The sequence below is a fragment of the Delphinapterus leucas genome, chromosome 1 (assembly GCF_059928025.1).
Source record: "Delphinapterus leucas isolate spDelLeu-1000000601 "Yukka" chromosome 1, BTC_Dleu_Yukka2, whole genome shotgun sequence".
Taxonomy (NCBI): domain Eukaryota; kingdom Metazoa; phylum Chordata; class Mammalia; order Artiodactyla; family Monodontidae; genus Delphinapterus; species Delphinapterus leucas.
In genome coordinates, this window is record NC_143129.1 from 63,744,082 (window position 1) to 63,765,000 (window position 20,919).

The 20,919-nt window shown below is 38.4% G+C and overlaps 1 protein-coding gene across 1 annotated transcript in view; it reads right to left on the reverse strand.

Annotated features, from left to right (window-relative positions):
* The window catches only part of DNM3 (dynamin 3), a 545,828-nt gene that overhangs the window by 335,321 nt on the left and 189,588 nt on the right, over positions 1-20,919 (reverse strand). Inside the window, exons 5-7 of the mRNA XM_089911124.1 lie at positions 14,889-14,987; positions 14,149-14,309; positions 3,357-3,499 (exon numbers count right to left, since the gene is read on the reverse strand). Of these exons, the coding sequence (XP_089767250.1) occupies positions 3,357-3,499; positions 14,149-14,309; positions 14,889-14,987 (403 nt within the window). The remainder of the gene's footprint in view (positions 1-3,356; positions 3,500-14,148; positions 14,310-14,888; positions 14,988-20,919) is intronic.

Genomic DNA, 20,919 nt, shown 5'->3' on the forward strand with positions numbered 1-20,919 from the left:
GCTGCTGAGCCTGTGCGTCCGGAGCCTGTGCTCCCCAACGGGAGAGGCCACAGCAGTGAGAGGCTCGTGTACAGCAAAAAAAAATAAAATAAAATAACTCCCCATTCTCCTCTCCCCCTACCCCTGGCAACCACCATTCTACTTTCTGTCTCTATGAATTTGACTCTTCTAGGTACCTCATATGAATGGAATCATACAGTATTTGTCCTTTTGTGTCTGGCTTATTTCACTCAGCATAATATCTTTAAGGTTCATCACGTTGTAGCATGTGTCAGAATTTCCTTCATTTTTAGGGCTGAAGCATACTCCATTGAATGTATATACAAAAAAACCCCTCATGTTTTGTTTATCCATTCATACATCAGTGAACATTTGTGTCGTTTCCATCTTTGGCTATTGTGAATAATGCTCCTATGAATGTACAAATACCTGTTCAAGCCTTTGCTTTCAATTCTTTTGAATACATACCCCCAAGTAGAAAATAATAATAATTTTTAAATAATAATAAAATATATATTTTAAATATCTGTGTATTAAATGCATTCGCCCATTTAGCTGCAACCATAAAATGGTATTTTAAAATACTTAAATTAAGAATTAAAGTTAAGCAATAAAACCTTATATATAATAGTCAAATGAGCCACAACTCCTGTGACATTACAATCACCTAGTGTTCCAACTGCTCCAGCTGAGCCCCCTCATACTTCATGAGCTACTCTCTTCCCTGGGCCCAGCATCACAGACCTCATTCTGCCAGAACAATATAAATTTCTGACTCCCCATCCATGCCCCTCTACAACTAGGTCTAGCCTTGTTTTCCAATTACTCCTCAGAATTTAATAAAATTAAAACTCCTTACCCCATCACCTAAGATTCTCCGTGGTCTGGCCCTGGATGCCCCATCTCTTACTTCTCATCCCCACTCACCTTCCAAGCCAACCATGAAGAAGCTATTTGCAGTTCCCCACATGTACCAAATCTCTGTGCTTTTACGCTTGTTTTCCTTTCTGATCTGCCCTGTGCTTCTTTGTCTGGCTAATTTTTATCTGTCCTTCAAGACTCAGTTCAAGCATTAGTTTTTACAGGAAACTTTTCATGATCCACAGCCCTATTCCCCACCACCACTCATTGCCACCCAGATGAAGGGCCCCTCCTTGGCTTTCTCAGAATATTTTCAGCATAGCACTTAGCAGAGTACATCACCATCGTGCATCTATCAGTCTCTCTCCAAAGGGCAAGGACCATGCATTTTATTTATTTCCCCCTGCCTGGCATACGAGTGGTACTCCATAAGTTCAATGAAGGAATGAATTACCTCGAGGTAGTTGGTAAAAAAACAAAGAAATATATTATAGAGAAAAAATGACTACTTGAATTTGTGATTAGTAGGTTTAGAAACGCTAATTTTGACATACTGGTACACTTTCAAATTCAGAATCTGTTAGATTGGGAAAAAAATTCAAACCACCTAAAACCTGAACCTTTTATTCTCTTTCATCAAAATCATGGATGAATTATATTTAGGCCAGAAAACTTAGAATATAATTAGATGTAGCTATGTTCATGCATATGCTAATATTAATCTAACTTTAAACACCTGGAAAGGTATGAAACATTGGGAAACTTTAGAAAATTCACCTCCATTCCCCATATCCTACAACCCAGCCACCTGGCCCACTAGAACAAGCTGTACCGAAGTTCACACTATTCTCTTGACGTCCTTCTTCCACCTGACAAACTCCTCCCATACTTCGGGGTCTCATTCAAGTATCGTTTTCTCTGTGAATGCACACCCTTCCTCGCATGTAAGTGCTCTTTACCTGGGTTCCCTTAACATTTTATTCTTACCAGAAATGTAGCATTTATCAAATTTTAACACAGTTGTTTATATGTCTGTTTCCACTGCTCTACTGTGGCCACTTTTTGAGGGTTAAAATCTTATTCATTGTTGAATTCCCAGTAGTTAGCACAGAGCCAGCCATCAAATAGGATACACAGAGATGAGAGCAAGGCAAGAAGGAAGTAATGAAGAAAGGGGGTGAGGGAGGAAGGCAGGAAGGAAGGAAAGAAGGAAAAACGGAAAGAAGGAGTTGAATCAGCTCCCTAACAAGGGAAGAAACCAGCTGTGGAAAAGTGTAATCTGAGTCCAACAGAATTACAGAGGCAAGACCCAGCCTTTGCAAAGAGAATAGTTTCAGTTGGGTGTTAGGATGATGACCTAGTGCCTAAACAGAAATAGCTTTCCTTTCTCTGTAACTTAGAGAGTTTTTTATAGGAGCTTAACCAAAGCCAAGAATAAAAAGAAAAGATAAACTAGGAAAGAGATGAATCCAAGAATAAAATTCTTTCCTCCGTATGATCTTATTATTTTTTTAAATGGAGGAATATAAGATAATGCATTTAATATGTTACTTAATTTGAACATTTAGAAATTTCCCCACAAATAAAAGGAATTATGTTGTGCATTTTAAATGCCAGATTAAGGGTATTTTGATTACAGGATTGCAGAGGGAGAAAGGGGCCATAAGAAGTGGCAAGCATCATCTTTAGAGATGGACTTCAGATGTCCTGGAATGTAAGCTGGTCAGTGGGGGTCTTTTGGTGGAGAGAGAGGCAATTTGCGGCACAGGGATAAAAGAATAGATGAGGCTGAAAGGGGCTGAAAGAAGGAATGAGGATAAAAGACATAAGGGGCTGGCAATTCTCCAACAACTCTGCTATCCTAACCCAAGAACCCTCAGGGATAAATCTAATAATAACCCAAGGATAAGACGGGAAGATCATGAAGGAGTAAAAAGATACTTGGCAGTTTTCACATTTGTGTTTCTAAAGGGCTACATTAAAATCATTACCAAAAAGGAAAATAATTTAAATGTGTCCTTACTGTGTGTACTTTTTTTTTTATGAAATCCTTGGTTCTCATTGCATTGAAAAATACACAGAGATAGATGATATGAAATGACTGAAATAAAAATATAATAACTACAAGTGACAATAATAGAAACAGTTGCTTTTCTACAGGAACTTAGCCCACTTCTAAAGACTAAGGGCAAAAAAACCCTGCTGAGTTATCACTGTCGGTTTTGCTCATTGACTGAATCCAATTATAAAAACACAATATAAAATTGGGCATAGGATTGGGCATTGGTTAAATTTATAATAATAGAATTAATATCAACAATTATTCTTTTAGAAAACAAAGATTCAAGGCTCACTGTATGACATATACAAAGCCTCACTCATATACTTTACTTTTATGAAAAAACCTAGAAAACGGCATGACAAATAGACTAAGGAAAAAGAAAACTGAAGAGTTAGTTTAAAATGCTGAACAAGAGAAGGGAAAGGTAACTCACTGCAGCAATGCTTTGGTCTTCCTGGTGGGGTCTTCTGGCCTGAAGTTTTTATAGGCTTCTACTTCGTGTTCTATGGACAGCAACTGTCCCTGCAGTTTGTTCCTGAAGTTAGGTAGGGTGTCTCGAATGTGGTTGGTAAGTTGCTAAATAAAACAAAACAAAATCATACAACAGATTGAAGATCAACTCATAAGACAAAAATCGCCCTTCACTGTTTTCCAGGTCATTCAAAACCTTAAAAAGCCATACATACATGTGAGACTGACTGTGTAGACAGATAACTCCAACTCTCTCATCCACTGCCCTACGGCGAAGCTCAAAATTCCTTCAGCTAAAGTCACTTGCTCGGACAATCTTTTTACGTCTGGGATACCCTGTTAAAAGGCAGCTAATGTTACTAATGAAGCTGCCTAATAACACCTTAACATGGATTGTCGAAAGGAACCTTAAGTTAGAATGTGGTACAAATGAAGGAAATGGAGAGTTACAGGTGCTGCCTGAGTTCTCAGGACCAAATGGCTTACCACTGATGGAGCTCAGAGGTACCTGTCAGCTGTTAAGTTCCTCTCCATTCCATAGCTCAGGCAGCTGTTTCCTCTCACCTTGCACACAAGCTTTCTTGTTGATATCTCTACCTAACCACCTTCTTGGCATTTCCACTGAAGTCATCTGCTGGCACCTCAAGCTCAGTCTGATAAAAAATTCTCCAAGAGATTTTCTAAGAGGGACACAATTCATTCAGAACAAAGGTGGGATATAAACCCAGACTGGTTAGCTCTCTGCCTGATGTTCTTTCTATTACAGTGTAATTAAGGAAAGTCTGAATTAAAAGGAAAAAAAAAAGAGCACCTTCTTGAACTGCTTAAGGAATAAACTCAGAATCAAGAGAAAGAATATCAACTTCATAGAAATGTAGGAAAAAGAATAATAAATTTAAAGTAAGGGGAATAAATAGACCCAGACTGACTGAAGAACCATTTTAAATCATTTTTATGTTCATCTGAGGTTACCTGGATATATCTATTCAATAAATCTATAGTTATTTAATTGTCAATAGTTCATACTATATTATACCCTTGTCCACAGTTATGACTTATCATGTTATTCCCCTGGCATGTGCTGCCATTATGGCTCTGAAGCAGAAAACAAAAGAATGGAGAAGACTGCATTCCCAGTAGCAATTCCACAAGACACAAACCCCCAAATCTAAGAGTAACCACGAGAAACTAGTAGCCACCTGACTGCCATGTGAGTGGTAAATAATCAAAATACTTGGTTTCTACCATTTGTTTCTCATATATCTCAATAGCAAAGCAATACTGTGGACCACTCCTAGCTTCCTAAAACACTTCTTTCCTTAGCTTTCGTGACCCCAGCTCCTGTCATTTTTCTCCTAACCTTTCTGAACACCTTCTCCATCTCTTTTGCAAAGTTGTTCTCCTCTGCCAGACCTGTAAATATTGATATTCCTCAAATGTGGGTCCTACACCTCTTCTTTGGTCACTGTCTGTTCTCTACTAAGGCAATCATTTCATCCATGGTTTCAATAAATATTCAAACACCTGTGGCTACGGACATGTTATCTAAAGACCAAACTTCTTATCTTTGGTGAGGGTATATGTATTAGACCACCTGCCTGACTTATCCTCTTGGAAGCATCAATCTCAGCATGTCTGAAATAAAGTACCTAATATTCCCTTCAATGTTCTCCATTTTGATGACTTCATAACAACCTGGGAACTTGGGAGTTATCCTTGACTTTACCTCTCCATCACCCACCAGAGCTAATCTACCACCAAGTTCTCAATTTTCCAAAACATTTCTCAAATCTGCTTTCTTTTCCCATCTCCACTGGCCCTAACCGAGACCAAACTACCATCATTTCTCACTTTGACTCCTAAGTGGTCCTCTCATCTCTACTCTTGGACTTCCTATCTGCAACCACCATAATCCTTTTTAACCCACAGATATGACTGTGTTATTCCCCTTCTCAGATTCCTTAAACAACTGACTTCCCACTGCTCTTAGGATAAGAGCCAAAATCCTTAACTTGGCCTACAAACACTGTAGGACCCAGCCACTGCCTGCATCTCCAAATTCATCTCTTACAACTCATTCCCTCATTCTCTGCCCTCCAGCCACAATAATATTCCTTTCAATTCCTCAAAAATGTCCAGTTCTCTTCCAGTTTTTGCCATAGTAACTGGCTCACAGTCAGAGGTGTTGGTGCACATTAAATCAGCAATAAAATTATCTTAACTTCAAACACAGTATGAAGGTCCTTGAAGCAATACAGAAACGGATTATCTAGGAAATGAAAGATCTTCAGTATAACATTTATTCAATTTTCAGTCAACCAGAATCAGTTATGCCATAATTTAGGGGTCACCTGTAGTAACCAAATGATCAATCATATCCATCCAGTATTCACAACTTAATTTATTTCTAACTTTATCTTTCTAATCATCTTAGTGATATTTCTCTAAGACTTTTTTTCTTAGACCAATATAGGCATGAAACCAGTAATCAAAAAAGATTTTTACCAGAGCTAAATATATTGATAGACTATCATGGTTCATGCATGACAAACCAGTGTTCCTTCTCTAAACCATGTTCATAATTTTTAAATGACACAACTATCACTGCTTCATGGCTTCCAAATACTCATCTACCCTTAATTTAAAAGTACAAATTTCACATTAAAATAGAAGTACTATGTCGCTTAAAATAGAAGTACACCACTGCTTTTTATTTTTTAAAACTTCTTCAATTGTTTTGCCTAAATGGTTCAGATGTAATGTAACAAGCAGCCTATTACTGTGTTAGCCTTTACTGACACCTTCTAGGAGGGAACATCAGAACTTTCGATAATTACTTGACTGATTTAAGTTCATAGATAAAAGTTACAGAGTGCTTTTATTTTCTTAAACTTAATTGGAGTATAATTGCTTTACAATGGTGTGTTAGTTTCTGCTTTATAACAAAGTGAATCAGTTATACATATACATATGTCCCCATATCTCTTCCCCCTTATGTCTCCATCCCTCCCACCCTCCCTATCCCACCCCTCTAAGTGGTCACAAAGCACCGAGCTGATCTCCCTGTGCTATGCAGCTGCTTCCCACTAGCTATCTATTTTACGTTTGGTAGTGTATATATGTCAATTCCACTCTCTCACTTTGTCCCAGCTTACCGTTCCCCCTCCCCGTATCCTCAAGTCCATTCTCTAGTACGTCTGTGTCTTTATTCCCGTCTTGCCCCTAGGTACTTCATGAACATGAATTTTTTTTTTTTTAGATTCCATATATATGTGTTAGCATACGGTATTTGTTTTTCTCTTTCTGACTTACTTCAGTCTGTAGGACAGACTCTAGGTCCATCCACCTCACTACAAATAACTCAATTTCGTTTTATTTTATGGCTGAGTAATATTCCATTGTATATATGTGCCACATCTTCTTTATCCATTCATCTGTTGATGGGCACTTAGGTTGCTTCCATGTTCTAGCTATTGTAAATAGAGCTGCAATGAACATTGTGGTACATGACTCTTTTTGAATTATGGTTTCCTCAGGGTATATGCCCAGTAGTGGGATTGCTGGGTCGTATGGTAGTTCTATTTTTAGTTTTTTAAGGAAACTCCATACTGTTCTCCATAGTGGCTGTATCAATTTACATTCCCACCAGCAGTGCAAGAGGGTCCCCTTTTTTCCACACCCTCTCCAGCATTTATTGTTTGTAGATTTTTTGATGCCATTCTGACTTGTGTGAGATGATATATCCTTGTACTTTTGATTTGCATTTCTCTAATGATTAATGATGTTGAGCATCCTTTCATGTATTTGTTGCCAATCTGTATATCTTCTTTGGAGAAATGTCTATTTAGGTCTTCAGCCCATTTTTGGATTGGGTTGTTTGTTTTTTTGATATTGACCTGCATGAGCTGCTTGTATATTTTGGAAATTAATCGTTTGTCAGTTGCTTCCTTTGCAAATATTTTCTCCCATTCTGAGGGTTCTGTTTTGGTTTTGTTTATGGTTTCCTTTGTTGTGGAAAAGCTTTTAAATTTCATTAGGTCCCATTTGTTTATTTTTGTTTTTACTTCCATTACTCTAGGAGGTGGGTCTAAAATGAGCTTGCTGTGATTTATGTCATACAGTGTTCTGCCTATGATTTCCTCTAAGAGTTTGATAGTGTCTGCCCTTACATTTAGGTCTTTAATCCATTTTGAGTTTATTTTTGGGTGTGGTCTTAGGGAGTGCTCTAATTTCATTCTTTTACATGTAGCTGTACAGTTTTCCCAGCACCACTTATTGAAGAGGCTGTCTTTTCTCCACTGTATATTCTTGCCTCCTTTATCAAAGATAAGGTGACCGTGTGTGTGGGTTTACCTCTGGGCTTTCTATCCTGTTCCATTGATCTATATTTCTGTTTTTGTGCCAGTACCATACTGTCTTGATTACTGTAGCTGTGTAGTATAGTCTGAAGTCAGGGAGCCTGATTCCTCCAGCTCCGTTGTTCTTTCTCAAGATTGCTTTGGCTTATTGTGGTCTTTTCTGTTTCCATACAAATTGTGAAAATTTTTTTCCTAGTTCTGTGAAAAATGCCAGTGTTAGTGTGATAGGGATTGCACTGAATCTGTAGATTGCTTTGGGTAGTAGAGTCATTTTCACAATGTTGATTCTTCCAATCCAAGAACATGGTATATCTCTCCATCTGTTTGTATCATCTTTAATTTCTTTCATCAGTGTCTTATAATTTTCTGCATACAGGTCTTTTGTCTCCTTAGGTAGGTTTATTCCTATTTTATTCTTTTTGTTGCAATAGTAAATGGGAGTGTTTTCTTAATTTCACTTTCAGATTTTTCATCATTAGTGTATAGGAATGCAAGAGATTTCTGTGCATTAATTTTGTATCCTGCTACTTTACCAAATTCATTGATTAGCTCCAGTAGTTTTCTGGTAGCATCTTTAGGATTCTCTATGTATAGTATCATGTCATCTGCAAACAGAGACAGCTTAACTTCCTCTTTTCTGATTTGGATTCCTTATATTACTTTTTGTTCTCTGATTGCTGTGACTAAAACTTCCAAAACTATGTTGAATAATAGTGATGAGACTGGGCAACCTTGTCTTGTTCCTGATCTTAGTGGAAATGGTTTCAGTTTTTCACCATTGAGGACGATGTTTGCTGTGGGTTTGTCATATATGGCCTTTATTATGTTGAGGACAGTTCCCTCTTTGCCTACTTTCTGGAGGGTTTTTATCATAAATCGGTGTTGAATTTTGTCGAAAGCTTTCTCTGCATCTATTGAGATGAAAATATAGTCTTTCTCCTTCAATTTGTTAATATGGTTTATCATATTGATTGATTTGTGTATACTGAAGAATCCTTGTATTCCTGGGATAAACCCCACTTGATCATGGTGCATGATCCTTTTAATGTGCTGTTGAATTCTGTTTGCTAGTATTTTGTTGAGGATTTTTGCATCTATCTTCATTAGTGATATTGGCCTCTAGTTTTCTTTATTTGTGACATCTTTGTCTGGTTTTGGTATCAGGGTGTTGGTGGCCTCGTAGAATGAGTTTGGGAGTGTTTCTCCCCCTGCTATATTTTGGAAGAGTTTGAGAAGGATAGGTGTTTGCTCTTCTCTAAATGTTTGATAGAATTTGCCTGTGAAGCCATATGGTCCTGGGCTTTTATTTGTTGGAAGATTTTTAATCACAGTTTCAATTTCAGTGCTTGTGATGGGTCTGTTCATGTTTTCTATTTCTTCCTGGTTCAGTCTCAGAAGGTAGTGCATTTCTAAGAATTTGTCCATTTCTTCCAGTTTGTCCATTTTATTGGCATATAGTTGCCTGTAGTAATCTCTCATGATCTTTTGTATTTCTGCAGTGTCAGTTGTTACTTCTTTTTCATTTCTAATTCTATTGAGTCTTCTCCTTTTTTTCTTGATGAGTCTGGCTAATGGTTTGTCAATTTTGTTTATCTTCTCAAAGAACCAGCCTTTAGTTTTATTGATCTTTGGTATCATTTCCTTCATTTATTTTTCATTTATTTCTGATCTGATCTTTATGATATCTTCCCTTCTGCTAACTTTGGGGGTTTTTTGTTCTTCTTTCTCTAATTGCTTTAGGTGTAAGGTTAGGTTGTTTATTTGAGATGTTTCTTGTTTCTTGAGGTAGGACTGTATTGCTAACAATTTCCCTCTTAGAACTGCTTTTCCTGCATCCCATAGGTTTTGGGTCATCATGTTTTCATTGTCATTTGTTTCTAGGTATTTTTTGATTTCCTCTTTGATTTCTTCAGTGATCTCTTGGTTATTAAGTAGTGTATTGTTTAGCCTCCATGTGTTTAGCCTCCATTGTTTAGCCTCCATGTGTTTGTATTTTTTACAGGTTTTTTCCTGTAAATGATATCTAGTCTCACAGCGTTGTGGTCGGAACATATACTTGATACGATTTCAATTTTCTTAAACTTACCAAGGCTTGATTTGTGACCCAAGATATGATATATCCTGGAGAATGTTCCATGAGCACTTGAGAAGAATGTGTATTCTGTTGTTTTTGGATGGAATGTCCTATAAATATCAATTAAGTCTATCTTGTTTAATGTATCATTTAAAGCTTGTGTTTTCTTATTTATTTTCATTTTGGATGATCTGTCCATTGGTGAAAGTGGGGTGTTAAAGTCCCCTACTATGATTGTGTTACTGTCGATTTCCCCTTTTATGGCTGTTAGCATTTGCCTTATGTATTGAGGTGCTCCTATGTTAGGTGCATAAATATTTACAATTGTTATATCTTCTTTTTGGACTGGTCCCCTGATCATTATGTAGTGTCCTTCTTTGTCTCATGTAATAGCCTTTATTTTAAAGTCTATTTTGTCTGATATCAGAATTGCTACTCCAGCTTTGTTTGATTTCCATTTGCAGGGAATATCTTTTTCCATCCCCTCACTTTCAATCTGTATGTGTCCCTAAGTCTGAGGTGGGTCTCTTGTAGACAGCATATATATGGGTCTTGTTTTTGTATCCATTTAGCCAGTCTCTGCCTTTTGGTTGGAGCATTTACTGCATTTACATTTAAGGTAGTTATCGATATGTATGTTCCTATTACCATATTCTTAATTGTTTTGTGTTTGTTATTGTAGGTTTTTTCATTCTCTTGTGTTTCTTGCCTAGAGAAGTTCCTTTAGCATTTGTTGTAAAGCTGGTTTGGCGGTGCTGAATTCTCTTAGCTTTGCTTGTCTGTATAGGTTTTAATTTCTCTGTCAAATCTGAATGATATCCTTGCTGGGTAATCTTCATTGTAGGTTTTTCTCCTTCATCACTTTAAATATGTCCTGCCACTCCCTTCTGGCTTGCAGAGTTTCTGCTGGAAGATCAGCTGTTAACCTTATGGGGATTCCCTTGTGTGTTATTTGTTGTTTTTCCCTTGCTGCTTTTAATATTTTTTCTTTGTATTTAATTTTTGATAGTTTGATTAATATGTGTCTTGACGTGTTTCTCCTTGAATTCAGCCTGTATGGGACTCTCTGTGCTTCCTGGACTCAATTAACTATTTCCTTTCCCATATTAGGGAAGTTTTCAACTATAATCTCTTCAAATATTTTCCTAGTCCCTTTCTTTTTCTCTTCTTTTTCTGGGAACCCTGTAATTCAAATGTTGGTGCGTTTAATGTTGTCCCAGAGGTCTCTGAGACTGTCCTCATTTCTTTTCATTCTTTTTTCTTTATTCTTCTCTGCAGTAGTTATTTCCACTATTTTATCTTCCAGGTCCCTTATCCGTTCTTCTGCTCAGTTATTCTGCTATTGTTCCCTTCTAGAGAATTTTTAATTTCATTTATTGTGTTGTTCATCACTGTTTGTTTGCTCTTTTCTTCTAGGTCCTTGTTAAACATTTCTTGTATTTTCTCCATTCTACTTCCAAGATTTTGGATCAACTTTACTATCATAATTCTGAATTCTTTTTCAGGTAGACTGCCTATTTCCTCTTCATTTGTTAGGTCTGGTGGGTTTTTATCTTGCTCCTTCATCTGCTGTGTGTTTTTCTGTCTTCTCATTTTGCTTAACTTACTGTGTTTGGGTTCTCCTTTTTGCAGGCTGCAGGTTCGTAGTTCCCATTGTTTTTGGTGTCTGTCCCCAGTGCCTAAGGTTGGTTCAGTGGGTTGTGTAGGCTTCCCGGTGGAGGGGACTAGTGCCTGTGTTCTGGTGGATGAGCCTGGATCCTGTCTTTCTGGTGGGCAGGTCCACGTCTGGTGGTGCGTTTTGGAGTGTCTGTGGCCTTATTATGATTTTAGGCAGCCTCTCTACTAATGGATGGGGTTGTGTTCCTGTGTTGCTAGTTGTTTGTCATAGGGTGTCCAGCACTGTAGCTTGCTGGTCATTGAGTGGAGTTGAGATGGAGATCTCTGGGAGATTTTCCCCATTTGATATTACATGGAGCTGGAAGGTCTCTTTTGGACCAGTGTCCTGAACTTGGTGCTCCCACCTCAGAGGCAAAGCCCTGACACCTGGCTGGAGCACCAAGAGCCTGTCATCCACACAGCTCAGAATAAAAGGGAGGAAAAAAAGAAAGAAAGAAAGAAGAAGATAAAATAAAGTAAAATAATATAAAGCTATTAAAAATAAAAAATAATTATTAAAAAAAAATTTTTTAAGTAATAAAAAAAAGAGAAAGAAAGAAAGAAGAGAGCAACCAAACCAAAAACCAAATCCACCAATTATAACAAGTGCTAAAAACTATACTAAACAAACAAACAAACTGACAGACAGAACCCTAGGATAAATGGTAAAAGCAAAGGTATACAGACAATATCACACACAGAAGCGTACACATACACACTCACAAAAAGAGAGAAAGGGAAAAAAATATAAATATCGTTGCTCCCAAACTCCACCTCCTCAATTTGGGATGATTTGTTGTCTGTTCAGGTAGTCCACAGATGCAGGGTACATCAAGTTGATTGTGGAGATTTAATCCGGTGCTCCTGAGGCTGCTGGGAGAAATTTCCCTTTCTCTTCTTTTTCGCACAGCTCTTGGGGTTCGGCGATGGATTTGGGCCCGCCTCTGCGTGAGGTCACCTGAGGGCGTCTGTTCTTCACTCAGGCAGGACCAGGTAAAAGGAGCAGCTGATTCGGGGGCTCTGGCTCACTCAGGCCAGGGGGAGGGAGGGGTACGGATGCGGGGTGAGCCTGCAGCGGCAAAGGCCAACATGACGTTGCACCAGCCTGAGGCATGCCGAGCGTTCTCCCGGGGAAATTGTCCCTGGATCACCGGACCCTGGCAGTGGCGGGCTGCACAGGCTCCCGGGAGGGGAGGTGTGGACAGTGACCTGTGCTTGCACACCAGCTTCTTCTTGGCAGCAGCGGCAGCCTTAGTGTCTCATGCCCGTCTCTGGGGTCCTCACTGATAGCTGCGGCTCACGCCCGTCTCTGGAGCTCCTTTAAGCGGCGCTCTCAATCCCCTCTCCTCGCGCATCAGGAAACAGAGAGGCAAGAAAAAGTCTCTTGCCTCTTCGACAGCTCCAGACTTTTACCCGGACTCCCTCCTGGCTAGCCTTGGCGCCCTAGTCCCTTCAGGCTGTGTTCACGCCGCCAACTCCAGTCCTCTCCCTGGGATCCGAGCGAAGCCCGAGCCTCAGCTCCCAGCCCCGCCCGCCCCGGCGGGTGAGCAGACAAGCCTCTCGGACTGGTGAGTGCTGGTCGGTACCGACCCTCTGTGCGGGAATCTCTCCACTTTGTCCTCCGCACCCCTGTGGCTGCGCTCTCCTCCGCGGCTCCGAAGCTTCCCCCCCGCCACACGCCATCTCCACCAGTGAAGGGGCTTCCTATTGTGTGGAAACCTTTCCTCCTTCACAGCTCCCTCCCACTGGTGCAGGTCCTGTACCTGCTCTTTTGTCTCTGTTTATTCTTTTTTCTTTTGCCCTACCCAGGTACGTGGGGAGTTTCTTGCCTTTTGGGAGGTCTGAGGTCTTCTGCCAGCGTTCAGTAGGTGTTCTGTAGAAGTTCTTCCACATGTAGATGTATTTCTGATGTGTCTGTGGGGAGGCAGGTAATCTCCGCGTCTTACTCTTCCGCCATATTGAAGCTCCCCTACACAGTGCTTTTTGTGAGAAAAGCTGCTCACTGTTTGAGTCAATGTGATCAAAACTTGGTGTGGGAGCTGTACACTCAATGACAATGACACTTAACTCCACTAAGGGCAGGAAAATATGTGGCCAAGCCTGCTGAATTTTTATGCAAGAAATGTGTATGTGCGTAGGACAAGGGGAGGCAGAGGGCCTAATTCTATCTGTCACAGGGAAAGGGATTATCTGGAAAAGCTTCTTAGAGGAATGTAGATCAATAATTGCTTATGTATTTTCAAGGTTGTAAATTAAGGAACAAATCAATCCTAACAAAACCATACAGAAAATTTAACCTAACCATCACAGACTGATATTTCAAAAACAGATGCCAAGAGACTAACTTTTCAGAGATATACAAGTTTCAGTCCTTAAGATAACTATATATTATGAGCAAACGTGCTAAAATGTATTCCCCTGCTCACTGTTCCAAATAAATATGTATTTCTGCTTTGCGTGCTGTTTTTCCAATAATATTAAGGTGGAGTCTGGTCATTTAGAATAGTAACAGTCTGGATCCCAGTATTCATATTCATCTTTTTAATTTCTATCATTATGCTAAATGTCTTAGTTTAGAAAAAGAGTATAAAAATAAGAAATATGGATTCCAATAGTCATTTACATATTTTATCATTGTTCTTTTTGCTTGAAGAAAACATCTTTACCTGATTAAGGACCTTCTGAAGGTGTGGGGTCCCCATCCGATCAGCAATATGTCTGTAAGCCGGGTGTGAGAGAAAAAATTTCCTTTCTGCCAACGTGGCAGCCTTTATATCCTTCTTCCCATCTATGTCCTTCTGGCTCCTGTTTACCACCCCAATGTAACCTAAAACAAAACACACACCTATGGAGTTGGGACACCTTTGATTTATTCTGGGGAAATTTTAAAGCTCTTGAAGAGGCTGAATAAGAAAAAAAAATTATTTCAGGTCCTGAAGAATAGATCCCTTTACAAAACTCAGTTTGAGATATCAGTATTTAACAACGGCTGGATGACTTGGCTAACGTTGATTTTTTTTAAGCATTAACTAAGTACTGTCCTTTGTCCTTAAAAGATCTGTGCATTTAAATAGAGTAAATCTCTAAGCAGTTTTGTCATATAGCAGGCAAGTAAACAATTCAGACTTAAACAGTATACATGTATGCAGTCTATGATGAATATTTATACCCTCCCTTCAAACACCTTCCTTTTCCTGTTTTCTTATTATCTGAAGGAATAGTTCTCCCTTTGGATAATTTTTAATACATCATTTGGGAACACCATGCCATTCCATAAAATGTTTAACTAATCATCAATCCATTCCTCACAACTGTGGAGGCGTTAAAATCCAGCTTCCCATTGTTTTCCCAGTTGTTTCTCTGCCACATCATCAAAGGAAGTCCTGTACAGGACACAGTACATTACCCCTGCGAAGCGGCAGCAGCTTATTCTCTAGGATATCCCTGGCATCCGTTCCCTCATCCATAAGATCCAGTTTGGTGATGACTCCAATGGTTCTTAGACCTGCATCACAAACAAACCCCACATTACCCAATTTGCAGAATACTAACAAGTTTCAGAGACATATATGTCTCAATGCTAATTACAAAGCACTCATATCCTGGTTCTTTCCCTGTTCCTCTCCATCTTAGTTTGTTTTCTAATCCACTACTACCCCAGTCTGGTGAAGGTCAACGGGTTGAGGCAGAGAGTTGCAAACCACCCATCCATAAGATAACTCTTGATTCAGGAGAGAAAAAAACAAATAGCTGCTTCACCAAAATACTTTCAAATGTATGAGTTTATTTTTGTACTACGCATACATGGAAATGATACATTTAAATTTTCCTCCCAGGGACTGCACACAATATGGATGTTTTAATTTTTTATGTATCACATTACTAAAAACAAAAAAAATAGGCTACACATGGACCAATGATATGGGTGTGTCATAAACCAAAGCTTATTATTGATCCAGTTCTGAGTACCTGAGGTCAAAAACATAAAAAGAAGAAAACTACGTATAGGATACCATCATCCCCAAAAATAAACTCACAGAAAAGGAAATATGACTTAATAGAAAGAAGCCTGAAATAGGAATTCTGAGCCTTGGATTCTAGTCTCAAGGCAAGTCATTTAATTCTCTGTGTCTCAGTTTCCCTTATCTGTAAAATAAAGTATTGGAAATTATTTAATCTTAAAAAGTACTCCAACCACTAATTTTTTTAAGATGGGGAAACTAAGGCAGAGGGAGATTAAATAACTTTCCCAAGGTCATATAAGAAGTGGATCTGGGCAGTCTGGTTCCAGAGTCCATGCTTTTAACCAATATACTGCTTATCGTGGTAAAAAAAATTTTTTTTTTTAATTTAAAAGGCTTAGACCAAGAAAGTCAAAGAAAATGGGAAAGGAATGCAGAAATTTTTTTAAACTGTAAATCTAGCTGGATGACTGCTAACCAACTTAAAATATAAGAGAAAGAGGAAAACTGCATCCAAGAAAGCCAACAAAAGGAGACGTCCAGAAACTAAATAATTTACATCACAGCATCTCAGTAAGATTCAAGACCTCGGGGACAGAAAGCTCTGAAAACTATGGAGAGTGGTGGTGGCAGCTGAAGCTGAAAATAGAAATACTGGACGGAAGCAGTCAGATTTCCATGGGTAACATAGCTAGGAGCTGCCCTGGTCCATCCTGACAGGACAGTGAAGGTTTACTCTCTGGAAAGACTGAACTAGAAAAAACTCTGAACTCATGGGTACCTGGCCCATTTTGGATGGATCTGGTATTAAAAGAGGATGATTAAGTAAAATTCTACATAGAGAATGGCAGGGACCCCCCTCCCCAGGCCAGTTCCCTAATTTGACTTCAAGAAAGAGATGGCTGGCAGACTTTAACCCCCCAAGCAAGAGATTGGAACAATGGTCTGGGGATACTAACCATTCCAAGAGAAAAACATATATATTGATATTCGAAGGAACAATAATTAAAATAGTCCAATAAATCATCCTGCTGTGAAGTCTGTCATTCCATAATTCAAGAACACCCACACAGAACTCCAACCACCTGATAATATTTCACCTTTAAATATGAATGGACAGCCAAGGAGATTCACTAATATGAGACCAAAGCAAATAAACATTATAAAGCTGAACTTAAAGAAAACAAAGATAATGCAAAATACAGAAGAAAACTATTATTTGTATTAATATCCTCAGACAGAAAGGAGAGGTCATAGCATTCATGGGACAAAAATAGAATGCCATAAAAAGGAAATTTTTGAACAAACAAAAATAATTTTCAATAATTAAAGATATGAGGGCTTCCCTGGTGGCGCAGTGGTTGAGAGTCCGCCTGCCGATGCAGGGGACACAGGTTCGTGCCCCGGTCTGGGAAGATCCCACATGCCGCGGAGCGGCTAGGCCCGTGAGCCATGGCCTCTGAGCCTGCGCATCCGGAGCCTGTGCTCCGCAACGGGAGAGGCCACAACAGTGAGAGGCCCGCGTAACACAAAAAATAATAATAATTAAAAATATGAGAGCAGAAATAATAATGTTGGAATACAAAGTTAGGAACCCCCCCAGAAAACAAAAGAAAAAGAAGTAAATAACAGGAAAGGAAAAACTTTTTTAAAACTAGAGAAATGATTCAGAGATACAACATCTGAATGATTGGCATTCCAATAAGAGAAAGAATGACAAACAGAAACAGTTGGAGATGTGGGGACATACTATTCAGTGAGATGTCCTATAAGTGAAAGATGAATTTAGGGATTGAATTAACTCATCAAGTGCCCAACACAATATGAAAAACATACACATACCTACACACACACAATATGGCATATAAGATTTCATAATACTGGGAACATTACAGCATCAGTCTTCCCAGCAGCAAACTGGAAACTAAAAACCCGCAGAGCAATGTTTTCAAAATTCTGAGAGAAAGATAATTTCTAGACTAGAATTCTAAATTACCAATAAATGTGACAGTAGAAAAAGATATTTTCAGACATGCAAAATCTCAAAATATTTTACCTCCCTTTCTCCTTTTTTTGTGTGTGAGGGGAGGGACAATTACTAAAAGATGTGTTCCACCAAACATGGGAACAAACTAACAAAGAAGTAGACAGGAAATCCAGGAAGCAGGGAATCCAATCTAACCAGGAAAAGAAGGAAATTTTTAGGATGGTGTAGATCCCAGTTTAAGGCCAGGAGAGCAGTCAGTATCTATTAGAATAAGAGGACAAAGGTTACTGAAGAGATATCTTCCCCCACCAAGAAAAGAAAATGAAAGTGATAGGATACTTAAAGCCTAATGCTTTTGAAGGTATTAAGAGATTTAGACTTCTGTAGGAGAGGTTGGGAATGCACTGGTGACAGATACGTAGACTATGCAAACAAAAAAACAGACAACTATCAACCTCAAAGACAGCAGTATCACTCAAGAAAGGAAATTTAATCATAATTTAACACATGGTTCAGTTGTGAATATTTTTAGAATCATAAATATTCATTTAGCAAAATATGATATATTAGAATTGGGGAGGTAAGTGTATATATGTGTGTGTAAGTATATGTGGGTATGGGAGGCAGCCAAATCCTTAAATATGGAGGTAAATAACAAAAGAAAGTTAGAAGGGTTGAAAGTGGTATTCTCTGGAAATCAGTAATCCAGAGTCAGGAGGAGTGGGCAAGGGACTAAGAGTTTTTATTAAAAGACTTAGAGACTGGTTTTTCTGAAGTGATGCACATTTATAACATTAATAAAAATAAGAGTTAAATTTTAAAAGTATTTTCTTTACTACTCCCTATTTCTGAAAAGGCAGAAAAGTCTATGCTTAGTGGTGTCCCAGAAATGGCCAATGAAATTATTTTCTTTTTCACTCTTAGTTATACAAGTAGGCAACTGAAATAATCAATGAATGCCTGCTGGCAGACTCAAGACCTACACTGTTAGATCTCAAAAAGACATTGCCTGAAGAGATTCAAAGGCAGCATGTTTTTAAAAGCACTTCACTGGAAATATATAGATTCAGATAAAAATAATAATAGAGACCATTTGTTCAGTCCTGATTATGTGCCAGACATAGACCTGAAACAACTCTGAGATAGGTACTATTATTTCTCAATTACACTTTCCTCAAAGTGAGACTTGGAAAGGAAAAATACACTTGCCCAAAGTCTTGCAGGCTGTAGGGTGTAGAAGGCAGGCAACCTAATTCCATTTTTAATCACTATCTTTTTCTGCCTCTCAATTCTTAGCTAGATTCTACAAATGATTAGCTGTGTTATTTGGCAAGTTATTTACATCATCTGGGCCTTTTTATCTACAGAACTAAAGGTTTAACTAGATGTCTCTTTCAAGTCCAGAATTCTGGGAAGGAGAACAACTTCCAGATTCAGAAGAGGTTATGTAGAGTAGTATGTAAAGTAAAAAGTAATGTAATAAAATTCTTGCCCTCCAACTAAAAGGAAAATTTTAAATAATACATTAAGAGCTAATAAATAATGTGTGATACTGTGTTTCAATTATGTTTCTCTTCAGTAAAGAATAGCCACAATGATGAGTACTGACAAGCCCTGACAAAGACCTAGAAAAAACATACAAGGCACTTCAAAAATCTGATTCTTATATATAGCATAGATCTAAGGGCATTGAGTCAAGGATTGGACTGTTTAGATTCAAGTCCCATCGGTTTCCCTTGTTAGCTCTGAGACATTAGTTTCCTCATCAGGTATAACCACATCAAAAAGGTAATCATCACAGTTTACATTTGATGTCTGGGATAATTATTAATAGCATCCCCTTTAACTCTCAAATGACTTCAAACAGAAGAATAAGTTACATGTTTACTCTAACTCAACAATAAAATGAGGAAATAACAAACCTATGTTTTAAAATTACATAATAGGACTTCTGGTTTCTGGTCCACCACGTAAGGGGCTTGGAAGTTGCCACTGTGTCCTACCTAACAAGTGAACAACTGAAAAATTAACACCACTTCTGAGATTCATCAGAGAACTGAAGCCACAGAGCAAACCACTGTCCCCCAGATTTGGAGAGACAGATAGGTGAATACAGAGAATCACAACTTACTGGAGCAGAAACATAAAAGCAGAAAACTCTGTGGGAACCAGGGCCTAGGCAGAAAAACCTAAACTGTAATTGATGAATTGCTGGAAGCTCAGTGTGGGCAGTCTAAGAGTTAAAAACTCCAGGGGGACCCAGTCATAGAGGGTACCCATACTTTTGTGAGTTTTGCTTCTAGGAGCTCAACCAGGTTCTCACAGTGACTATCTGAGAAAAAACTCCCTGTGCTTCAGAGAGGGGGAGAAAGAAACAACTTGATTTAAAAATGGGTGAAAGATCTGAACAGATATCTCATCAAAGAAGATATACAGGTGGCAAGTATGTATATGAAAAGATGTTCCACATCATACACCATTAAGGAGTTGCAAATTAAAACAACAGTAAGATATCACTGCACACCTATTAGAATGGCCAAAATCCAAAACACTGACAATACCAAATGCAGGCAAGAATGGGGAGAATGTTAGCAACTCTCATTCACTGCTGGTGGGAATGTAAAATGGTACAGCCACTTTGGAATATGGTTTGGGAGTTTCTTACAAAACTAAACATAATCTTACCATATGATTCAGTAATTGTACTCTTTCGTATTTACCCAAAGGAGCTGAAAACATGCCCATAAGAAAACTTGCATACAGATGTTCATAGCACCTTTACTTATAATTGCCAAACTTCAAAGCAACCAAGATGTCCATCAGTAGGTGAATGGATAAATGAACTGTGATACATCCAGGCAATGGAATATTATTTAGTGCTAAAAAGAAATGAGCAATCAAACCATGAAAAAACATGGAGTAACCTTAAATTCATACTACTAAGTGAAAGAAGACAATCTGAAAAGGCTTTATGGTGTATGATTCCAACAATATGACATTCTGGAAAAGGTAAAACTATGGAGACAATAAAAAGATTAGTGGATGCCAGCAGTTAGTGGAGGCGGGAATGAAAATGTGGGGCACAGAAGTTCTTAGGGCAGTGAAAACTATTCTGTATGATATTACAATGATGGATACATGTCATTATATATTTGTCCAAACCCATAGGGTGTACACCACCAAGAGTGAACCCTAATGTCAACTCTGAACTTTGAGCATCAATGTACGTTCATCAATTGCAACAAATGTACCAATCTAGTGGGCGATATTAATAGTTGGAGAGGTTATGCATGTATGGGGACAGGACATATATAGAAACTGTACCTCCTACTCAGTTTTTCTGTGAATATGTAAAATTGCTCTAAAAACTAAAGTCTATGAATTAAAGACAATTAAATAACATAACACATGTAAAGTATTTGGTACATAAAAACCACTCAATAAATGAAAATTGTGATCTCACCAATTTTGTTTTTCACCACTACTCT